The 21,182-nt window shown below is 60.1% G+C and overlaps 1 protein-coding gene across 5 annotated transcripts; it reads right to left on the bottom strand.

Annotated features, from left to right (window-relative positions):
• Positions 1–2,257: 2,257 nt before the first annotated feature.
• On the bottom strand, positions 2,258–20,240 carry EPS8L2 (EPS8 like 2). Of its 5 annotated transcripts, none has more exons than XM_027578180.1 (21): positions 20,065–20,190; positions 17,424–17,542; positions 17,284–17,339; positions 16,464–16,528; positions 9,557–9,649; positions 8,858–9,007; positions 8,711–8,790; positions 8,489–8,631; positions 8,328–8,398; positions 8,030–8,156; positions 7,754–7,842; positions 7,452–7,526; positions 7,098–7,246; positions 6,793–6,925; positions 6,544–6,662; positions 5,097–5,202; positions 4,278–4,391; positions 3,968–4,040; positions 3,624–3,804; positions 3,386–3,518; positions 2,258–3,249 (listed from the first exon to the last, which is right to left on the bottom strand). In XM_027578180.1, the coding sequence occupies exons 2-21, from the start codon at positions 17,465–17,467 to the stop codon at positions 3,166–3,168; spliced, it is 2,085 nt and encodes a 694-aa protein (XP_027433981.1). In that variant the 5' UTR covers positions 17,468–17,542; positions 20,065–20,190; the 3' UTR covers positions 2,258–3,165. The 5 variants fall into 5 exon arrangements, with proteins under 5 accessions (XP_027433981.1, XP_027433978.1, XP_027433979.1 ...); XM_027578177.1 differs by having other exon boundaries at positions 9,488–9,649; XM_027578178.1 differs by having other exon boundaries at positions 9,488–9,649; positions 17,424–17,484; positions 20,065–20,168.
• Between the last annotated feature and the right edge of the window lie 942 nt (positions 20,241–21,182).

The raw sequence follows: 21,182 nt of genomic DNA on the forward strand, positions 1-21,182 counted from the left end.
TAAAAAAAAAAAAAAGAGGAAGAAGAAGAAGAAGAAGCTGCTTTTGCCTCCTGGCGGCCCCGAGTAGGAGAGGAGGCGAATAGAGCCAGCTGGTCGGGGGAGGGCCACAAAGACATGCCTGTGCCCAAAGCAGAGATGGGCCTTGTTTGTGGGGGTGTTTGCTGGCAGCAGAGCTGGGCACAGAGTGGACGCCGGGCGGGCAGCTCAGCCCCCCTTGCCCAGTGGGACGCTCTCATGGGCAGACCCTCTGCAGTCCCCGCCACCACTGGGGCTGCCACCACCAGACCCTCCCTCTTCCCTGCTTGGCCAGCCTAGTGTGGGAGGTGAGGAGGTGAGTGGTTAGGGGCACAGATCAGGCCAAACTGCACTGGAGCCCAGCTCCTCCCCAGCTCTGGAGCTCTGGGCAGGTGACCTGGCCCCTCCGGGCCTTGTTCTTCATCCACGTCTACTTTTATGGACACTGAGGTCACCAGGATGCCAAAGAGCGTAGAGCTCAGTCATCCCCTAATCTGGTGGCCTTGGACAATGATGCCGTCATGTCCTCACACCTACCCTGAAGGCCATGTGACTTTGGGCCCACCACCCTCGCCTCCCAGGAAGTGGTGGGGAAGCCTCTTCCAGGAGCCCAGAGGCCCAGCAGACGGGTGGGTCCAGAGCATCTTGGAACCAGCAGCTCCTGGGTAATGGCAGCTGGCCTAGGGCTGCAGGGAGCTAGGGAACCAGGGGCCTGGGGTCTTGGAGATCAGGTCCTCCTCAAGCTGTCCAGGGAGCACAGCGGGGACATAGGGGGACAGAGCAGTGGTGGCCTGTGGATGGGATGGAGGAGGGGAGGGAGAGACGGGCAAGGAAACAGGTGTAGGTTCTCAGGCTCCCAAGGGACAAGCGACCCAGCCAGAATGTAGTGTCCCCAAAGCCCAGCCAGCACCACCATCCTGGTGAAGGCAGAGCCCTGCCGGGTGGGGTCATGACCAGGAGCAGTCCCTCTGAGCTTGTTCTAGTGTGGGCACCACTGGGCCGTCAGAGGATCCCTTCAGAGCAGGGGGAGCGAGGGGTGCCCATCCCTGCTGCAAAGGAGGGGCTCAGTCAAATAGGGCTGGTGGGGGGTGGTCCAGTCAGGGGCCTATCCCTCCTGGTGGTTCTGGACGAGGGGGATCTGCGAGTTTCTGGAGGGACAGCCGGCACCCCATCCCTCCCTTTTTCTTCTGGGTCTTATTTCCCTGTCTGCGAGGTCCTTCCTGGGTCTGGGAGGACCCACCTTCCTCTTCTGGCCTGGGGCTTGGGGAGGACCTTCCTTTCTTGGAGAGAGGAAGCCACGGTGCTCAAGGCCCAGAGGTGGCCCAGCTCCCCCCGACCGGGTCCTGGTGGACAGACTCAGTTCCAGCTGAGAGTCGGGGCTCCTGAGGCCTAGGGGCTGGGCCTGGCTCCGTGGCAGACCAGCTGACAGACGGCCCTAGATCTCTACCCCCCAATCCCACAAGGCACAACCACTGCATTGCGCTCCCTGTGGTTGCCCCTGCCCACCACACAGAGACCCCAGGAATGAGCCCTCCAGACACCCTCACCCAGGCCTGGGCCCCCAGCTGCTTTGGGGAAATGCAGATCAAGACGCCCCCATCTGGCCAGATACTAGGGTGCCCCCTGGACTGCCCACACCACAGCGTGCAGAGCTGCCAGCAGAGGGTGCCAGAGGCCTCCTCCAAGGGTGGGGCCCGGGAGGAGCTCAGACGGGCACTGGCCTGGTGGTCTGGTGTCCTCGAGGTGCAGAGTGCAGCCCACTGTGTGCTCAGGGACCCCTCCACTCCTGCACTGACACCTCAGAGCTGACCACCAACCTGGTCCCGTAGATGTCAAGGCCCTTCTCCAGGGCACCTCCCTCAGCCTGGGGCTAAGCTTCGGCCCTGCCGCCAAGACTCATGCCCCTCCCTGGCCCGCCCTGAGGTCTGGCAGACCTGGCTCCCGGGACTTCCACCCATCTTGGGTTACAGTCTTTGGGCCTTCTGGACATCTGGCCTGGGAGAGCCAGAGCACGCAGAGTGAGCCCCTCACCTCCCAGGAATACCCTCGGGGCCCACTCGGATACACGTGGAAGTGAGGGCCCCTGGGAACCCGCACTGGAGTCAGGGGTACATGGCCTCACTCGAGATGTCCACGGCCTGGCCTCCGCCCCGTGGTTCTTACAAAGGGTGCAATTGTAGGTGGGCTCCAGGCCCACAGTGACCCCATCCCCATCTCCAGGAGACAGACACATGGCTGCCAGGATACTTAATTGGTTTAATGACATGGCTTTTGAACCTTGGCCACCTCTCATCTCTGGGTGTAACCTGCAGAGTTCAGTGGTCCAAGACTCACCCACCACCCACACAGCACACAGGGCAAGCCTGGCCTTAGACGTGGTTGGAGAAAGTTCCTATCTTGAGCTCTGCCTTGGGTGTGTGTGGGGGGTGTCCAAGGCCATACTTGAATGAGTACATGTCCAGTCCATCTATGCTCCTTGAACGGGTGGAGGAAATATAGCATGCACCCCACCCCAGGGGAGCCTGAAGCCCCCCCAGGCCACCTTTGAGGAGCAGTGTGCTGGGTGGGCACTATGGGCGATATCTGGGGGCAAAGCCTAGCTCGGAGCCCAGGGTGCTGAGGTCAGTGCCCTTCTGGCCCACAGCCCATCCAGAGGTGTGGAGGTGCAGGTGCGTGAAGAAGTAGCAGCCACGGGGGTGAGGTTTGGGGCCAGGGTTACAAGTGCCAGGAGGAACCCCCATGTGGATAGGAGGCCAAAGGATAAGTCCCTGCCTACCTCCTGGGGGTTCTGTGGCCTCAGGGAGAGGTGTCATGAAAGCCAGGCAGGGGGCTGGGCGGGACTGGAAAAGCTGCAGCCCTGGCTTCAGGGGCAGGTGCATGAGGGGCTGGCATCTCCAGGTGGCTAGTTTTGGGGAGGTGGGCCTTGGGGCAGGCAGGTGCGTGTGGGCTGAGGCACCGCTGAGCCTGAGGACAGGCCATGTGCCATGAGGCAGGTGAGCTGCTCCCAGCCAGCACCACCCACCACCCGTGTCCATGGTCCAAAACATACACACATACAAAAATAATACTCCATGCACTGGGGGTGGGACTCTCCGCAGGTGCGTCTCCGTGTCCCCCAGCCGCAGGTGCGCTGGGCCCGGCTGGCCAGGTCTAGCTGTCGCCCTCCACCCTCCTCTGGGTCTTGGACTGAAACTTGCTTATGAGCTCCTCCAGCTCCGACCCACCTTGCTGCTCCTAGGGAGGGGGCGGGGCAGCCTCAGCTCAGGGGCCCACAGGCCGGGGTCCCGCGGCCTCCCGCTTTCCAGGCAATCCAGGAGCCCTGAGGGAGGAGAGGGCGGGGAGGCGCAGGAGGGTGGCACGGCCGGCTCACCTCCAGGACCGCCTTCTGCACGGTGAGCTGGCTGTACACGCGGATACCTTCCTCCCCGCAGACTTTCTTCAGCTCGTCCTTGTTGAGCGAGAAGAGCTGGGGCCCGGTCAGAATGCCCAGGTTCTCCACGATCCTGGGGGCGGGGCGGGGGCGGGGCGGGGCGGGGCGGGTGTGAGCGCTGGGCGCCCGCCCCGCCCCGCCCCCGCCCCGCCCCGCCCCGCCCCCCGCGCGCGCGCACCGGGCGCTGAAGGCCTTGGCTTCCAGCCAGGCGCGGACCTCCTCGGGGCCCGACTCGTATGTGAGCGGCAGGCCCACCGGCTGGCTGCGCTCCACGCGGAAGTGCCGCTGCGGCTGCGCCTTGATGTGGCTGATCTTCTTGATGAGCTCGTCGTTGACCTCATCCATGTGGTGGATCAGCTCTGCGGGCGGTGCCCGGCACTCAGGCCCACCGCGAGCTGACCCGGCGCCTCCCGCCCCCCACCCCGCTCGAGGACCCTCCGCCCTCTGCTTCCCCCAGGGGGCTCAGGGCCCCGTACCCGCATCCATCTGGTGGCCCTCATGCCCTGGCAGAGCGCCTCTCACCGTCTTTGTTCCCTGCGAAGCTTGGGGGCAGCTTGTGGGTGGGGCTGGCAGGACCCCAATATTTCAGACTGGCCTGCAGGGGTGGGGGCAAGAGACGAAGGAGTGGGGGAGCCCTCAGCGTCCGCTCATCATTCCTCCCATCAGGGTTGTAGTAAGGAGAAGGTGAGGCAACCCTTCTCGCCGCCCCCCTCCCAGGACCCGGCCTGTGCCCCCCTCCCCCCCCCCCCTCCGGCACGGAGGAATCCCGGGTCTGCACCCGCCCATCCCCCCTCTGAGGTGGGACCGCAGAGCCCCCGCTCCTCGCACTCACCTGCTCCTGGGGTGCGTCCTCCAGCCGAGTCTCGTCCAGGATGTTGCAGGGCACGTAGCCTGCCTGGCCACTGCGGTTGCGAAGCTTCCACCACTGGTGGCCATCTTCGAGCACCTGCAGGCACCCACCCCCACCATCACCCCCATCTGGTCACCAGCGCAGGGTGTATGAGCCCCTCTTTACAGGTGGGCCAGAGAGAGTTCTAGGCATTTCCTCCAAAGCCCCGCCTCCCCCCAATCCTGTGGGGAAGTCACAAGTCCTCCTAGGAGCCCCTGCCCTGCCCAGCCTTCTGTCCCACCCACAGAGGCTACCATCCCTCCCTTATCTCCCCCTACCCCTCTCCAGCAGCATCCAGAGCAAGGTTGCCTCTAGCCTTTGCATATAGATCACTGCCCACCGCCCCCAGCCTGCTCCACTTTCCATCCCCCAGTGGGTGGCCTGAATTCAGGACTGGCGGACTGGCACCAAACAGACCGAGTCTCAAGGGGGCTCCAGGGTTGGGTGTGAATGATGAGCCCTGGCTGAGAGCTGGAGGGTCCGCACTTGGCACAGAGAAGGCCTATCCTTCAACGTGAGCCCAGCTTAGCCCAGCACAGGAGCCCCTGAGCCCTCTCTTAGATCCCAAGACAGGGAGGCCCCTCATCCAGGCTGTGCGGGGGGGGGGGGTGGGGAAAGGGCAGGCTGTGCACCCAGACTGGAGCCCAGGGGTAGGGGTCCTGGGGAAAGGGATTGGACAGGCATGCCGTGTGCCAGCATCGGACAGCCTGGCTCCTGCCTCTCCTGGGCAGCCCCGCACCCACAGCACAGGCCCCGGCTCACCTCCAGGACCTCGTCCTTGAGCACCGACAGCTCGTTGGCGTTGCGGGCTGTGAAGTCATAGAGGATCCTGACGTACTTGGCCATGGCTGGCCCAGGTTCGTAGCCCCTGAGTGGAACAGAAGGCTGAGGCCCAGGGCTGGGCTGGGGTCTCCTCTGGGCCCTGGGGCTGGGCTGGGGGAGCAGCTTCCCAGGTGCGTGCCGCCTCCTGTTCAGCTCTCTGAGGTCACAGCGGAGAGAAGCTGAGGCTCGTCAGCCGGGAATGGAAACTGTGACAGCCCCAGAGCGTCTGGGGCCCCTGCACGGAGGTGGGGGCCACGCGGGGGGGTGGGGGTGGGAGGAGGGGGCCTGTGGGCACGGCAAGGCCCGCCTGAGGCCAGGCCATCTCAGGGGGCACCAGGCCTGGCCCCCCAGGGGACCCACAGCCAGACATGTACCCAAGAAAGGACAGGGTCACCACCATCCTTGCAAGCAGCTGACCGATGAGGGAGGGCCAAGTGTTTTCAGAGCCACAGCCCTGCCCACAAGCACCCACAGTGGAGGATGGCCCACGAGCTGCAGGGGCATGGCGTGGGTGTCCTGGCCTCGGCACAAAGCAGGCCCGTGGCTGCCACCCAGGCTGGGCAGTCGCCTCCTGGCCAGTCTGGCCCCTGATCATCAGGGCAGCTCCCTCACACAGCTGCAGCCCTTGGGACACCATACAGGTGAGGGGGCTGAGGCTGAGGTGGCCCTGGAGCCAGGACTGGCCAGGATGGACTGGCCAGGGGCTGGAGGTCAAAGGATGAAAATGTCTTTTCCAGTGTGGTCCTAAGCCAGGAGCCATGGACATCAGCCTGGCCATGGCGGGGGCGGGGGCGTGCAGCAAGAGGGGCACACTTGTGTAAGACACAGATTTCAGCCCCCTCCCCTGCTGAAACCGAATCCTGGGATCTGGCAGGGTAACCAGCTTCCCAGACAGATCCTGGGCCGGGAGTGAGAACAGAACGGAGGAGAGGGGAAGAAGAATGGGGAGTCCCCCAGGCCCTGGGTCTGTGGAAGTATGTATGTGGGGGCGGGGAGAATGGCTGTCCTTAGCCCAGACCTTTAGTCTCCTTCTCTGGTTCTGAGGCTGGACCTAAATCAGCCCCAATGGGGTGAGTGACAGGGATTGTTGAACCCACTTAAGTTTTGTGACTTAGTAAACTTTTAACCATGATTCTAAAACATACATGAGAAGACACAAAGAGAGAGAACGTATTAGGGTAATGAATTTACAGGTGGGTTTTGACATTTTTCTCTTCAATTTTATATTATAAAGTTAGAATGAAAACCTGGTTCTGGTTTGGAAAAATGCTTTTTTTGAACGCCATGAACAAGGCATTTGCCGCCACCTGGTGGCAGCACACTCATATCAGAGCCTCCTTGTTTCTAGGGGTGAGCGTCACATTCCCTCATTTGAAGAGGAACTTACCTGTGAGCATGCGGGGAGCTGACTTGGGGGAGAGGGTCTCCTGGAGGTGGAGCTGTGGGCTCAGATACAAGGCTGTGTTTGGGGGAGTTTCGAAAGGATGGTCGGTTCGCTGGAGTCGGCTGTGTGGAAAAAGGACCCCCTAGGTTGGTGTGGGGTGAAGGCAGTGGACAGAGGGGGGCTGAGGACGTGAGCAGCGGTGGAGGAGGCAGATGGCCAGTGGGTTTGGGGCGGGGCCATGGGTGCTCTGACCTCATCGTCGGGGGCAGACACCAGCCCCTCCACTTCCCAGGGTGCCTCCTGCAGCACGTCCAGGGGTGGCTCCCAGCCACTGTGGAACTTGGGCACGTAGAGGGGCACCTGTGGCTCCCGGGGCCACTCCGACCTGGAGGTGGGAGGTCCTGGAGGTGAGCCACGCCCACCCATGGGAACCAGCCCCACCTGGGACCACCCCCTGGCCTGCCAGGGAACCCCACCCTGGTTTGCACCCCATGCCCTGCATCACCCAGCCCAGGGCCCCTTCCCACACCCTCCCTGCCCACTGCCCACTGCCGCACCGGGGGCGTGTCCATGTCTCCCCCAGCGACTCCCACAGCGTCATCTCCTTGGGGACTAGGTGGCCTCGCAGGAAGCCCACGGCCTCACGGGAAAGCAGGGGGCTGGACACGGAGCGTGCGATGTCTGGGCCCCCACAGGTGCTGACAATCTGGGGCAAAGCAGGGTTCAGAGGAGGCCCTGCCCACCGGACCCCAGTCCCAGTTGACTTGCTGACAGCACCACAGGCCAGCCACGCCCACCGCCTGGACGCATGGCCCCAGCTGCCTGCCCAAGGTAGGCATTTGCTTCCCCCCCCCTTCAGCCAGGGGCAAACCAGCCCGGGGTCCTGCACCCCCAGCCCCAGCCCCAGGCACCAGGTCCAGAGGTCCAAAGAGGAAGTGCACAAGTTCTGCAGCGCTGGGGTTCTGAATGTGCTTCTGCAGCTTGGCCTGGGGTGGGGGGGGGCAGACAGAGGTGGGGGGTGATGGTGCTGGGGCAAGGGAGGGCAAAGACCCTGGATCCCACAATGTAGGCACAGAGGGACAGGGTGGGGGGCAGACAGACAGGGTGGGGGATGGTGCTGGGGACAGGGGGGGCAAAGATCCCCGACTCCCCCCAGTCGTCAGCCCAGAGGAACAGGGTGGGGAGGGTGGATTGGAGGGGGCCCAGTACTCACCAGCAGGTTGATGGCCAGCTTGATTTTCTGAAAACAGTCGATGAACTGGGCCTCAGAGGGGGGCCGTGCCCGCAGCGTAAGGACACCCTCTGGAACGGGCAGGGCGGTGGCTGTGAGCCTGGCCGGCCGTCGCTTGCCTTCAGCAGCCCACCTGCTCAGACTGGATCTCCTGCAGCTCAGTGGCCACCTGCCTCTTGCACGTTGTTCTCTCCACCGTCTCTGGTCCCCCTGCCGCGCCCCTTGCCCCCGCCCCATGGACCGCCGCCCCCTCCGCACCTGCTGGCCCCTTCTTCCCTTTCTTCTTCCCCTTCTTGCGCTGGTTCAGCTGTTTGAAAGCTTCTGCCGCCTTCTGCAGCCGAGCCACGAACCACTCAATGTCGTCCAGGGCACAGTTGAGGATTTGCTGGGGTCAGAGCAGAGGCGGGGGTTCAGTCACAGGCGCCCCCACCCGCGGCAGGGACAGCCCCACACACTGTCTCTTGGTCCCCGGCCTGGGGGGAGGAGGTGGGTGCTGGCTGGGGGCCGGCTGGAGGGCCGCACCCGACGGGGACGCGCCACCTGCCCCAAGACGCACCGTTTCCTTTTCGATCTTCTGAGCCAGCACAGCGCGTGGCTCCTCATCCTGAGACTCCCGACGGCGGAGGCCTGGATGGGGGAGGCAGACATCGGGTGTTACTGACGGAGGCCACCCCCACGGGCTTCGCGAGCAGCTCCAGCCCGGCTCCCTCAGCGTACTTGGCTCAGTGAGTGGCATCGGCGGGCCCACTCGGTTCTTGGCGGACGGGGAGCCACTGCCATAGCGCTGGAAGGGGATGGGGGCCGGGCCCTTGGGGGCGGGCAGGACAGACTGCCGCTGCCGGATCTTCTCCTGGTGGCCCCTGGAATGGGGGCAAAGGCACGCTCAGCCTGGCCCCCAGGCCCACCCCCGGCCCTCCCGCGCCCGGTGCCCCCGCCTACTTCAGGGTCTGTGGCCGCAGCTTCTTCCCTAGACGGCAGTCGGCCAGCGCGCTCTCGACGTCCTCGTGCACCAGCTCCGCCTGGGGGCACTGGGTATCAGGCAGGCGCAGGCGCACCGGGGTCCTCCCGGCCACTGCCCCTCCTCACCTCCACCTCGTCGCAGTGGAAGAAGTGGATGTCGGGTTTGCTCTGCTCCGAGTCCTGGCACACGAGCAGCAGTACCGAGGGGTACCGCAGCTGGTTCAGCACGGTCTGGCTGTGGCGCACGGTGGGTAGCGGGAAGTTCTCCAGTTCCTCCTAGGGGACCGGGGGCTCGGATGCGCCTGGGCCGCGTCACACGGCTGGGACTCCCAGATGTGACACCAACACGGGCTCACAGCCACAGGTGTGGGATGGTCTTGAGCCACGGACACAGTGCCCTGGGCGTGCCTTGTGAGCCCAGCTTGTGGGGTGTGTGCCTGGACACAGTCACAGACAATTGGTGGGCACAGCAGAGCACGTGGCACAGACGCAGACCCAGACTCTGCCAGGCCGTGGCCGCAGCTGTGGCACACGGACCCCTGGGCACAGCCAGGCCCTGCCTTGGGACAGCCGGTGGACCGGCTGGAGCCAGAGGTGGGCGAGGTTCTGTGTGTGACCGGGTTCCCCTGGATTCTCAGCCCCATCAGCCCTCCCTGCCCCGCCTGCCCTTTGCCCCCCTCACCCTGTCCCACCCCCACAGAGAGGCCCAGCTGCGTGTCTGGGTCACGTCCTTTGGCTGCCCTGTTGCTGCCACACCTGGGACTCCACATCCAGCAGCCGCAGAGACTGGTCATTGACCTGCAGCAGCATTTCCTGCGTCCACACCTTCTCCTTGGAGCTCAACTGCACCAGTTTCCGGATGGCATCATCCACGGACACAATGGCCTCACTCTTGTCCATGATGAACGTGGCCAGGTGCTGGGGGCGGGCAGGTGGTCACTCTGGGGAGAGCCCTCCTTGTGCCCATCGAGGGTCAAGGGGCTGCACCCCGGGGGCCTGAGGGGCCAGGGCCAACCTTGGGAGCCTGGGTGGTGGAGAACATCTCCGACCCTGGGGGTCTGAAGAGACACAGCCCTACCTTAGGGGAAGGTCTCTGCTCTGCCTTGAGGAATGTCTGGGGGGCCGTGGACATGCCCTGATGAAACCTTTGGGAGCACTACACAAACAATCCCTCACCCCACCTCATCTCCTGTGGCTGGACTCCAGGGACACCAGCCTCCCTGTTCTCCCCACAGACCTGGCATAGGCTCACCACAGGGCCTTTGCATGGTCTATCCCCAGTTTGCCTCCCTTACTCTTCTCCAGCTCTCTCTTCCTTCAGGGCTCCGCTCAGACCTGCTCCCCCTGCCAGGCTACAGCATCACTCTCAACCCCCTGATCTGCCTTGTTTTTAATTATCACAATCTGACATTATGTTTCTTTGTTTATTTTCTGGCTGCTGGGTTCACTGCTATTTCCCTAGTGCCTGGGACAATGCCTGGCACACAGTAGGCCCTCAGTGAATGTGCTGGGATGAGTGAGCACCTGGAGTGGCCATGTGGGGTGCTTTGTGGGGTGGCCCGGGGACCCTTGGCCAGCCCAGCCCTCCCCTTCCTCTGTCCTCAAGCCTGGTTCAGGCTCCTCCTCCCTCCAGGCTCCACAGTGTGTCCCCTTGACCTTCACTGAAGTCAGTGAGCAAAGCTGAGACCAACTGGGTAAACACTGTCTTAAACTCTAGGCAGTCAAGACCCAGCTGCGAAAGTGCTAGGAGAAAATGCTGGACCATTTCTGATGACCTCAGAACGGCCCCCTAACGGGGGACCTTCCTCAGCAGGGAAGAAAACCCGGACGCACGGAAGAAAAGACCAAAAACTCTGACCTAATGAAAAAGTAAACATTTCTGCCTGGAAAAAAAAAAATACCGTATACGAAGTAAAAAGAAAAAAAAAAGGTGGGACAAACAGATGTAATAGATATGGTGAAGGCTAATTTTCTTTCCTTTTGTTTTCTTTTGAAAAGATTTTATTTATTTATTTGACAGAGAGAGACACAGCGAGAGAGGGAACACAAGCAGGGGGAGTGGGAGAGGGAGAAGCAGGCTTCCCGCTGAGCAGGGAGCCCGATGTGGGGCTCGACCCCAGGACCCTGGGATCATGACCTGAGCCGAAGGCAGACGCCCAACAGCTGAGCCACCCAGGCGCCCCTGAGTTTCTTAATACGTAAAAGACCAGTATGTACTTGAGTGAGAGCTCTTACTTTGTTAAAAGCTCTATTTTGTTAAGTATAGTTATTACCAATAATAAATGAATGAAAAAAATCTGTGAATAAGTAAAAAATTAACAATCCAATAGAAAAATTGGCAAAAGCAGAGGGTCTCTGGGAAAATAAATGTAACTCACTTTTTAAAATAGAAAATTGCATGTAGTCTCATTCAACAAAAGCATTGCAAAGTGAAACTCTGACACCCCTACTTCTGAAATGAGTCAACCACAGGCTTTTTTACCTGTTTTATTGACCAGTCTAACGAGTCCTTGTGGGTCACACAGGTTAGCTGTGGAGAAGTGGGAGCCCCCAGTCCGCACGCCCCAGGTGCTCTCTCCTCCCAATTCAGGTAGCCCCACCACGCACGAGACTGAGTGTGGTTGTGAGGGGTGGTCCCAGCCTACGTGTGCATGAGCAGGTCAGAGAGAGAAAGGGGCAGAAGCACGCAGGGGACAAAAGGCAGCCGACCCATCTGTGCGAGGCAGGGTGAGCCCCAAAGCACACATTGTTAGCAAAACACACCACCAAGCCAAGCAAAACCACGTGCCTGACTGCGGAACAAGTCTCCGTGCACTTCAGGTGATTGGAGCCCTGCAAAGTGTGCTCTCTGACCGTAATGGAATTAAACTAGAAACCGGTAAGAGAAAAGATAACTAGAAAACCCTCAAATAATTGGAAATTGAGCAACACACTTCTACATCAACAACCAACGGTGAAAGCTATCAGGAGGTAAATGAGAAAAGACAGAGACAAATGACAACAAAAACACAGCCCAGCAGGACCTCGGAACGCTACACAAGGGGTGGCGGGGAGTGTCTGTAGCTGTGAGTGCTCACGTGAACAAAGAAGAAGTCATGGGGAGTCAGGAAGTGTTCCACACCGAATGGCAACCAAGGTGTGTGCGCGGGGCGCCTGGGAGGCTCAAGCGTCTGCCTTCGGACGAGGTCATGATCCCAGGGTCCCCAGACAGAGTCCCGCCAGGAAGCCTGCTTCTCTCTGTCCCTCTGCTCCTCTGCTCCTCCCCCTGCTTGTGCTTTCTCTCATATAAGTAAATACAATCTTAAAAAAATAAAAATAAAAACTAAAGGCGTGTACGTCAAACTTGTAGGATTTGGCGAAAGGTGTTTGTTGGGGGGTGGGTGTACAGCTGTAAATGAATAAATTAGAAAAGAAGGAATATTTCATATCAGTGGTCTACAGGTCTCCCGTGAGAAACTAGAAGAAGACAATCAAATAAAACCCAAAGTAAGTGAAAAGAAGGAAGTTAAGAGCAGAAACCAGCAAAGTAGTAACCAAACAATAGAGAAAAATCAACTAAGCCCAAAGCTGGTTCTGAAAAGATTAATGAACTTGATAAATCCCAGCAAGATTGATCAAGGAAAAAAAGAGAGAAAACACAAATGATCAATAATTAGAAAAGAGGAAGGGCCATCACTACAGATCTTACATGCATAAAAGTGAATTCATAGTCAAAAACCTCCCACAAAGAAAACCCTACATTCAGAGGGCTTTCCAGGTGTATCCTAACAAATACTTAAGGAAGAAATAAAAACAATCTTTCACAGATTCTTTCTGAAAGCCAAGGAGTAGGAATACTTTCCCACTCATTTAATAAGGCCACCACAACTCTGACACCAAAATCTGTCAGGGCTTTACAGGAAAATAAAATTATAGACCAACATCTCTAATGGACATTAATGCAAAATGTTAGCAAATTAGCCCATCAACACATAAAAAGAACAGTACACTTACTGAATAATAATTCAATAATGAATGAATGAGTTTTATCCCAGAAACGCAAGGGTGGTTCAACATTCAGAAAAATCAATCAGTGTGACTGACTTATGCTAACAGTCATGAATACATCTCTGTAAATTCAGAGGAGGCATTTGACAAAATTTAACGCCTTTCATGATACAAAACTCTCAGCAAAGAATGGAAAGGAGCTTCTTCACTAATAAACTATGTACAAAAATATATAGCCTATACAATGGGGAAATACTGGATATTTCTTTTTTTTTTTTAAAGATTTTATTTATTTATTTGAGAGAGAGAGAATGAGAGATAGAGAGCACGAGAGGGGAGAGGGTCAGAGGGAGAAGCAGACTCCCTGCCGAGCAGGAAGCCCGATGCGGGACTCGATCCCGGGACTCCAGGATCATGACCTGAGCCGAAGGCAGTCGCTTAACCAACTGAGCCACCCAGGCGCCCCAATACTGGATATTTCTTCTTAAAATTGGACACAGGCAAGGATGTCCACTCTTTGTTGCTTTTATTCAGCATTGTACTGGTGGTCCTAGCCAGGGCAATGAAGTTCTAAAAATAAGATACAAAGTTCTGTATTTCAGACAGCCTGATTGTATAGTAGTAAATTCAGTGGATCTACAAGCAAATCACTAACACAAATAAGTGAGTTCAGCAGGGTCTCAGGGTGCTCAGTCACTGCACAGAAATTCAGTTGTTCCTCCATACGCTAGCAACAATTCGAAAATGGCTTTTAAAAAAACAGTACCGTTTACAACAGCGTCTGCAAGTCAAACACTAAGGAATGTTTGGAGAAAAGATACTCGGGCGCCTGGGTGGTGGCTCAGTCGTTAAGTGTCTGCCTTCGGCTCAGGTCATGATCCCGGGGTCCTGGGATAGAGCCCCGCGTCAGGCTCCCTGCTCAGCGGGAAGCCTTCTTCTCCCTCTCCCGCTCCCCCTGCTTGTGTTCCTGCTCTCACTGTGTCTCTCTGTCAAATAAATAAATAAAATCTTAAAAAAAAAAAGAAAGAAAAGATACTCAATACCCCTACAGTGGAAACACAAACATTCTGAGCGAAGTCAGAGTAGCCCTGATACGTGGGGAAAGAGCGCGTTCACGGGTGGGAAGCACTCAGGATCATTAAGATCGTGCCGAGTGGACCCATAGGTTTGACTCAATGCCAGTCAAAATTCTAGCAGGCTTTTCTGGGGGGCTGGAATGTAAACGCAAGTCCAAAGAGCTTGGAATAGTCAAGAAAATCTTGAGGAGAAAGAATGTAAGGTTGCAGGACTCACACTGCCTGATTTCAAGTTCAATAATAAACAAAGCACGGACAGACCCATCCCATTCAATTCCTCAGTTTTTGACAAAGGCACCAAAGCAATTTGATAGGAGAAGGAACGTCTTCCTCATATAACTGCACATTGCTACGGGAAAAATTAGCCTCGAGTCTCACACACAAAAATTAATTTCAAATGGATCATAGACTTAAATGTAAAAGTCTTGACTCTGGAGTTTCTAGAAGACACGGGAAGGAATCTTCAGAGCCCTGGGTCAGGCAATGACCACTCCCTCCCCCCACAAAAAAACCCAAAACAAAACACCCCAACAAAACAACCCTAATCTTAGGGGGAGAGTGGATGTGGCTGGACATCATCAAAATTAAGTACTTCTGTTCATCAAAAGACGGTTATGCATATAAATCAGCAAGCCAGACTGGGAGAAGAGCTCTCTAATCCACACACCTGACAACGTGTGCAAAGGACTCCCACCCATCAATAAGGTGCAATTGTACAAACAAGTGTCCACAGCAGGGCCACATGCAGGGTCCCCAGGGGCTGGCACAGCCGGTGGAAATGTCCCCTGCAGACCAGAGCTGTAGAGAAGTCTAATCCTACACATGCGTTTTCTTGAAATAAGTTTAGCAGCAGAACAAAGTGTCTTAAACTATATGAATTCAATTATGCGGAAGCGGGGGGGAGCGGGGTTCTCCAAAAGTCAACCTCGAGAGCTGCGGGACAGAGCAGTGTTGCTGAACGGTGCATGGGGAAGACCCTGACCGCTAGGGTCAGCAGGAGTGAGTTTTGGGGGTAAAGCAACTGTTGTGTCCAGACCTTGCCTGTGACACCACCAACCTGAAACACAACTGCATGCCCTCCGCCTCCAGCACACTAACCTAGGAAACAGGAAAGCAAGCAAACCCACGAGTCTTAGCGGACCCCCATTGCCAGGGGTGGGTCTGGTCTTGCTCCCACCTCTTACCCTCTCTCTCTGCCTTGGTTTCCTCACCTGGGAGGGGCAGGCAAAGCCCATCCTCTCCCCCAGCCCTGCTGGGTGCTGGGCAAGCAGGGGAGGTGCCCCTGGGTTGGGGTCTTTCCACAGGCTAGCTCCGACCAAAGTCCAGAAGGGCAACGTTGCCCTACCCTCCGAGAGGGGTGGCCCAGCTGCCTGGGAAGGAAGGGGATGAAGCTGACCTTTTCCCACCCTGTGCCCTGCCCTTGCACCCTGAGTCAGCAGCCTGGCAGGGAGGGCTGCTCACTCAACACAGCCCAATTCAAGAGCCTAGGGACTCCCAGTGTCTCTGTGGACCCATTGTATGGATCAGGAAACTGAGGCTCAGAAAGCAGTGACTCGCCTGGCCTCTTGGGTTTGGGGGGTTCTGTGGGGAGGGAAGAAGTCCTCATCTTCCTGATCCAAGCCCCCCTTCCTGGTCCAGGCCCCCCTTCCTGGTCCAAGGCCCCCTTCCTGATCCATGCCCCCCTTCCTGATCCAGGCCCCCCTTCCTGGTCCAGGCCCCCCTTCCTGGTCCAAGGCCCCCTTCTTGATCCAAGCCCCGCTTCCTGGTCCAGGGCCCCCTTCCTGGTCCAGGCTCCCCGCTTCCTGGTCCAGGGCCCCCTTCCTGATCCAGGGCCCCCTCCCTGGTCCAGGGCCCCCTTCCTGGTCCAGGCCCCCCTTCCTGGTCCAAGACCCCCTTCCTGATCCAAGCCCCGCTTCCTGGTCCAGGGCCCCCTTCCTGATCCAGGCTCCCCCCCTCCTGATCCAGGGCCCCCTCCCTGGTCCAGGGCCCCCTTCCTGGTCCAGGGTCCCCCCTACTTCCTGGTCCAAGCCCCCCCTCTTCCTGGTCCAAGGCTGCCCCTTCCTCCCTCCTCAGCCAATCTTAGCCCTGTTGTCCTACAGTCTGGGACAGTGGCCAAGAACCAGGAAGGTCATTTAAAAAACGTATTTCCTCGGTTCTAAGTGTGAATCAAAGCTGACCCAGGGTGAAAAGGCTCCTGAGCTGGGTGCTGGTCTGGAGTGCAGCTAACCAGTCTGGACTCTCCCAGGGTCCATCTGAATTGGCCGTCCGAGGCTTTCCTGCAGGAGCTCACTAAGTGTGTCTGTGTCCTATCTTCTCCCCCCTAATCCGGTTCCTTGTTTTGGGGGCCGGGATGACAGTTTCCTTCCCACAGAGTTTTCCCACCCAAGTGCTGCCAGACAGCACCCAGGCCTTGTCCTTGCCTGGCCTGTGTTGGCCACTGGCATCTCCATTTCCCTGACATAGCTCCAGGGCTCCTGTGTCCCCCCAGACTGTGAGCTTCCCAGGATTGGAGGGGGCTCCCCTCACCGTGGGTGAGCCCAGGACAGGTGTGGGGCAGTCCCTGGCTCTGTCTAACTGCTCTGGGTGTCAGAAGCTGGGCTGTCTCCCTGTGCCTCAGGTTCCCCATCTGCCCAGGGACTCTGGAGGTGCTCCTTGGGGACTGGCCTCACCTGGACGTGGTACTGGGAGGTCTCGTGCATGATGATGTTGGAGTTGGAGTACTTCTTCCTCTGTTCTGAGCAGGGAGTCACCAGTCACTCACCCCAGAGGGCAGGACCCACAGCCCCTGGTACAGGTGGGACTGGACTCCCAGGTTGGGCCACAGGAAGGGCCGAATGGAGGCGAGGGGGCTGCCGCCAGAAAGGACTCGAGAGTGTGAAATGTGAGGGCCCTTCTGGGCAGACGGAAAACCTCCCTCTGCCCCCAGATGGCCCCTAGAAAAGGACCCCCTGCTAGGGGTCTGTCCTGGGGTGGGTGCAGGAGGCTCAGCAGTTCCTCCCTGGGAGGCCCCTTGCCCACCATTCTGGGAAGTGGTCCAAGCCTGGGCCTCCCCCAACTCCAAGAGCTGCCAGCTAACATCTCTCGGTCCTTCCCTGGGGCTCCTAGCTTTCCAGACAGGGCGCCAAGTCCAAAAGCACAAAAGAGCGTCTGGGGGGAGAGGCAGAGCTGGGCGAGGTGGGGCTGGCCAGGCCCCGCCCCCTGCCCCCCAGCAGACACCTGGCTCTCCGTCCAGTCTGAGCCCCACCCCTTGGGCTATCTGGTTGCAGTGAAGAGCACAGCCGAATCAATATTGATGGTCCCTGAATTATTAGTAAAGGCCTCTCTCCTTACGGTGAGGGAGGGGGGACCTGAGCAGCTGTTGCTTAATGAGGGTCCAGGGGCCTCCTTTGGGCACCAAGGGCTGACCTGCATCTCCCTGGTGGGGGCCTGGCACAGCCTGGGGGAGGGGAGCGGGCGAGACCCCACAGCCCATCTTCAAGCCTCACTCACCAAACAGGTCCTTGGCACTCATCTTGGCCACACCGTCAGACCGGCCCAGGCTGCCACTGCAGGGGAGGGGCTGGTGAGGGCGAGGCCCACACCGCACCCCTCCCTGGGGACTGCTCAGTGGATGGGGGGTGGGGACTCACTTGGCAGCACCTGGGCAGCAGCTCACAGACCCCAACTGGCTCATGGCGTCCTTGGTGGTGGCTGGTGATGGAAGGGCAACCTTGTGGCCTGAGTCCAGGGCCTAGTGCCCGGCCCACACCTGAGTGGAGAGGGCAGCCAAGCTGACACCTCCCTGGGGTCTGGTCGGTGGCTTCACTGCTCCCAGGGCAGGACTTGATCTCCTCTTCCGCCCACCCCAGATCCAGAGGCTGCAGCCCTGGTGTCCTGGCCAGGTTCCCCAGGGAGCTTGGGCAGCGTGTCCTCAGGGAGTGGAGTCCTGCCTCCTGGACACAGCAGGACCTCCCGGCCCAGGTCCCAGCTGGCAGGCATGGGCCTCTATCTCACCCCAGACCCTTGGTCTTCCACAGGGAGCCCGAGGGGGGCCAGTAGAGGAGTCCCACTCTCAAGGCTGTCTGGGTGGGCCTGCAAGGACAGTGTCCTGAGGGCTCTGAGAGGGGACCTAGGAGAGGAACCCCCTTCCAAGCAGAGGGAACACATGTTCAACGGCCCTGAGTCAGGTGGGAGCCAATACCAGAGGAAGGCAGCACAGGATGAGACTGGGCCCTGGATGGGGCCGGGGGTGTGTGTGGCCTTGGGGACCCAGAGCCCAGAACAAAGTCTAAACGGAGCACACCCTCAGGGGGGTGAGCAGAGCCTGGCCCCCCTGGGTCAGACTGACATGTCCTGTGGGGTCTGTGCCCCCTGGGGACCTCCCACAAGGCTGTCCCTCTGTATTTGGGGTTGGCCAGAGTGGGTGGTCCATAGGCCAGGGGTACTGGTATCTAGGGGCAGGGAGCACCCCAGGACTTTCTGGTTTGACCAGGTCCTACCTACAAAGAGGGTTTCCAGGAGGTGTGAGGGGCCAGGGGGTTCAGGCACCCCCTCCCATGTGCCACGGAGGGTCCTGGCTCTCTCAGGATGGGGGGGAGTAGGGGCTTGGTCAGATTCCTCTGACCATCTGTCCATGGAGAATGTCTGGAATGCTCATGACCTCAGCGAGGGAGCCAAGTGTTTGCTTAATGGGATTCCTGGGGGCTGAGCCAAGGGCACTGGGCACGTGTGTCTGGGCACACACAAACCTGGGCAAAACCCAGGCCCCCAGGCACACACAGACACTCACAGGTTGGGACACACGGCCCACCTCCTTGGGGTGCCTAGGCTAGGAACCCATGACCTTCAACTCCCTGGAGCAGGGTGGGGGGCCCAGCAGGGCCAGCCAGAAAGGTGAGTCCAGGTGCTGGCATCTGGGTTGGGGAGCAGCTGGGGGAGGGGCCACCACAGACCTGCTCCAGTCAGCTGACTGGGGCAGGGGAGCCGTGTGGGCCCAAGGGGTTGGGAGCAGCTCGGGGCCCAGACTGCACTTTGGTTTTACTGCGGCCATTTTCCGGGTGCAAAGGGAGGGCTGAGGTTGGTGCCTGGTTGGGCAGTGGTGGAGGCCCCAGCAGGGCAGGGAGGGTGGAGGGACCAGCTCCAAGTTCAAATTCCAGCTCACAGCCAAGTGACCTTGGGGAGGAGTCAGCTTAAGCCCCAGAGGGAGCTGGGTGGAGTTCTGGAATGGGGGAACCCCTCAGGGCCCTGGCTCTGCCCAGGTCTGGGAGCTGCCTGCTGGGGAGGGCCCAACCTGGTTGGTAAGGAGGGATAAGCCTGGGAAGCTTGGGTGGGGAAGGGGTGGGCTCAAGGTGCGCTGGGAAGGCGGGCACAGGGGATCCAACAGACTGGGCAGGGTGGAATGCTGAGCCACTGAGGCCCCGTTCTAGGCAGGCCCCAGGAGAGGCCTGGGCCCCCCCCAGGGCGGGGGCTGGGGGGAGCAGTACAGAGGTGGAGAAGGAGAGGCACCCCCGGCTGGGCCCTGGCTCTCCGAACTGCTACTGCTGGGGCTGACTACCCCTGGAGTGGGGGTAGAGGGGGTCTGTGGGTGCTCCTCAGAAGCACTGCAAGCCCGCCTACCCTCCTCCCCAGCCACCAGGGACACCTTCATACGCAGGGGCAGCCCCAGGTCAGCCTGACCCAGGGAGGAGGAACCTGGGGGAGCCTCAGGTCCAGCGCCCACAGGCCCCCTGCCACCCAGCATGCAGGCTCCTCCTCCCTGAAACTCCCACACCCCTTGACCCAGAACCTGACCCTAGCCTGATGCTTCTCTGGCCCTGGATTCCCTCCTGGCTCAGACACCCAGGAAGTGCCTCCTGAGCCAGCCCACAGGGAGCCATTGGCCACAAAGGAGGCCCCAGCCTGTCCTGTGGAAGGGGGTTTAGGGCCTTCGAGGGGCAGGGAGAGAACCCCCTTCCCACCTCCTTCGCTGGAGGAAGGGGTTCCCTCCACCGAGCCCCAGGGCGGGGAGGGGGCCGGCTGACTCAGGTGCCACTGCCTTTAAAACGTCCCTGCCCACCGGCACCGCCCCAGGACCAGGCAGACCAGGCCACAGCCGGACCAAGTTCCTGGCCACGGGTTCAGCGCAGCCCTATCGCACCCCGTTGCCTTCGGCGCCCAGGCCCGGCCCACGGACTCCTGCCAGAGCCCCCAGTCGCACGGCCACCTGGGGAAACTGAGGCCGAGCCAGACCGCCGTCCGCAGGGATTCTGGCAGGTCTGAGTGGGCTAGGTGGGGACCCGTGGGGGCGCTCACCTGCTCCTCGCGGCCCCGTGCCTGCGCCGCCCGTGGGTCCCCTTGTCCGCGCGTCCGTCCGCTTGTCTGTCCGCTCCTCGCCTGGGCGGCCCGGGCTCGGCAGCGGGAGGGACGCGCGGCTGGGCCGGGCCGGGGCGGGGCCGCGCGGAGGAACCTGAGCGGCAGGTTAGAGACCCGGGAGCCGGCGGGCGCGGGGCGGGGGGGGGGGGGGGGGGGGGGGGGGACGAGGACGCCCCGCCCCTCCGACTCGGCCCCGCCCCCTGGGGCTCCCTGCGGACGGTCCCCAACGCCCGCCCCGTGGGCCCCCTGGACCCGCAGACCCCACCCCCCCGGAGCTGGGGTGCCCGTGGACGGGTAGGCGGATCGGGAGCCCCTCACCCGTGGGGACGTGCCTGGCGACCACGCAGGGCGAGGTTCTAAGATCTTCCCGAGGCAGGTCTCGCTGCACCCCAGCAGCCGCCAGGTATCCCCTGCCGGGTATGTCCCAGCCTCAGCTGCCGCAGCAGAGGGGCCTATCCTGGGCGCCAGGCCCCGGGGCAGAACCCCCTCCTCTACGGCTGGCCCCTCTGGTCTGGGGGAGTGAGGTGTCAGGCGTCAGTCTGTGAGTGGGTGTCAAAGGTATGATCCAAGGCCAGAGACCCTGCGGCCCTGTGCTCCGAGCTCCCCAGGCAGGAGAGGGCTGGCTCCTCCACAATCCAGGAGATCCTACAGTCTGCTTTTAAAAAGATTGTATTTATTTGACAGAGAGGGAACACAAGCAGGGGGAGCGGCAGAGGGAGAAGCAGACTCCCCACCAAGCAGGGAGCCCGATGCGGGGCTTGATCCCAGGACCCCAGGATCAGGACCTGAGCCAAAGGCAGACGATTAACTGACTGAGCCACCCAGGCGCCCCGATCCTACAGTCTTTTTGTGCAGCCCCAGTCCAGCATGGGCACCCCCTGAGGGATGGGGGTGTCTGATGGGAGGGTGAAGATGCCTGTGGCCTAGGCTGTTCACTACTAGGGCACAGAACAGGTGTGGGAGGGGACTCCAGGCTGTGGCCCCCTCCTTAGGCCCAGGCCCCACCCTCTGCCCCCAGCGTGGGGCCAGTATCCTTCCTCCTGAACTGACTCCCCCTG

This window comes from Zalophus californianus, chromosome 11 (genome assembly GCF_009762305.2).
Source record: "Zalophus californianus isolate mZalCal1 chromosome 11, mZalCal1.pri.v2, whole genome shotgun sequence".
Classification (NCBI taxonomy): domain Eukaryota; kingdom Metazoa; phylum Chordata; class Mammalia; order Carnivora; family Otariidae; genus Zalophus; species Zalophus californianus.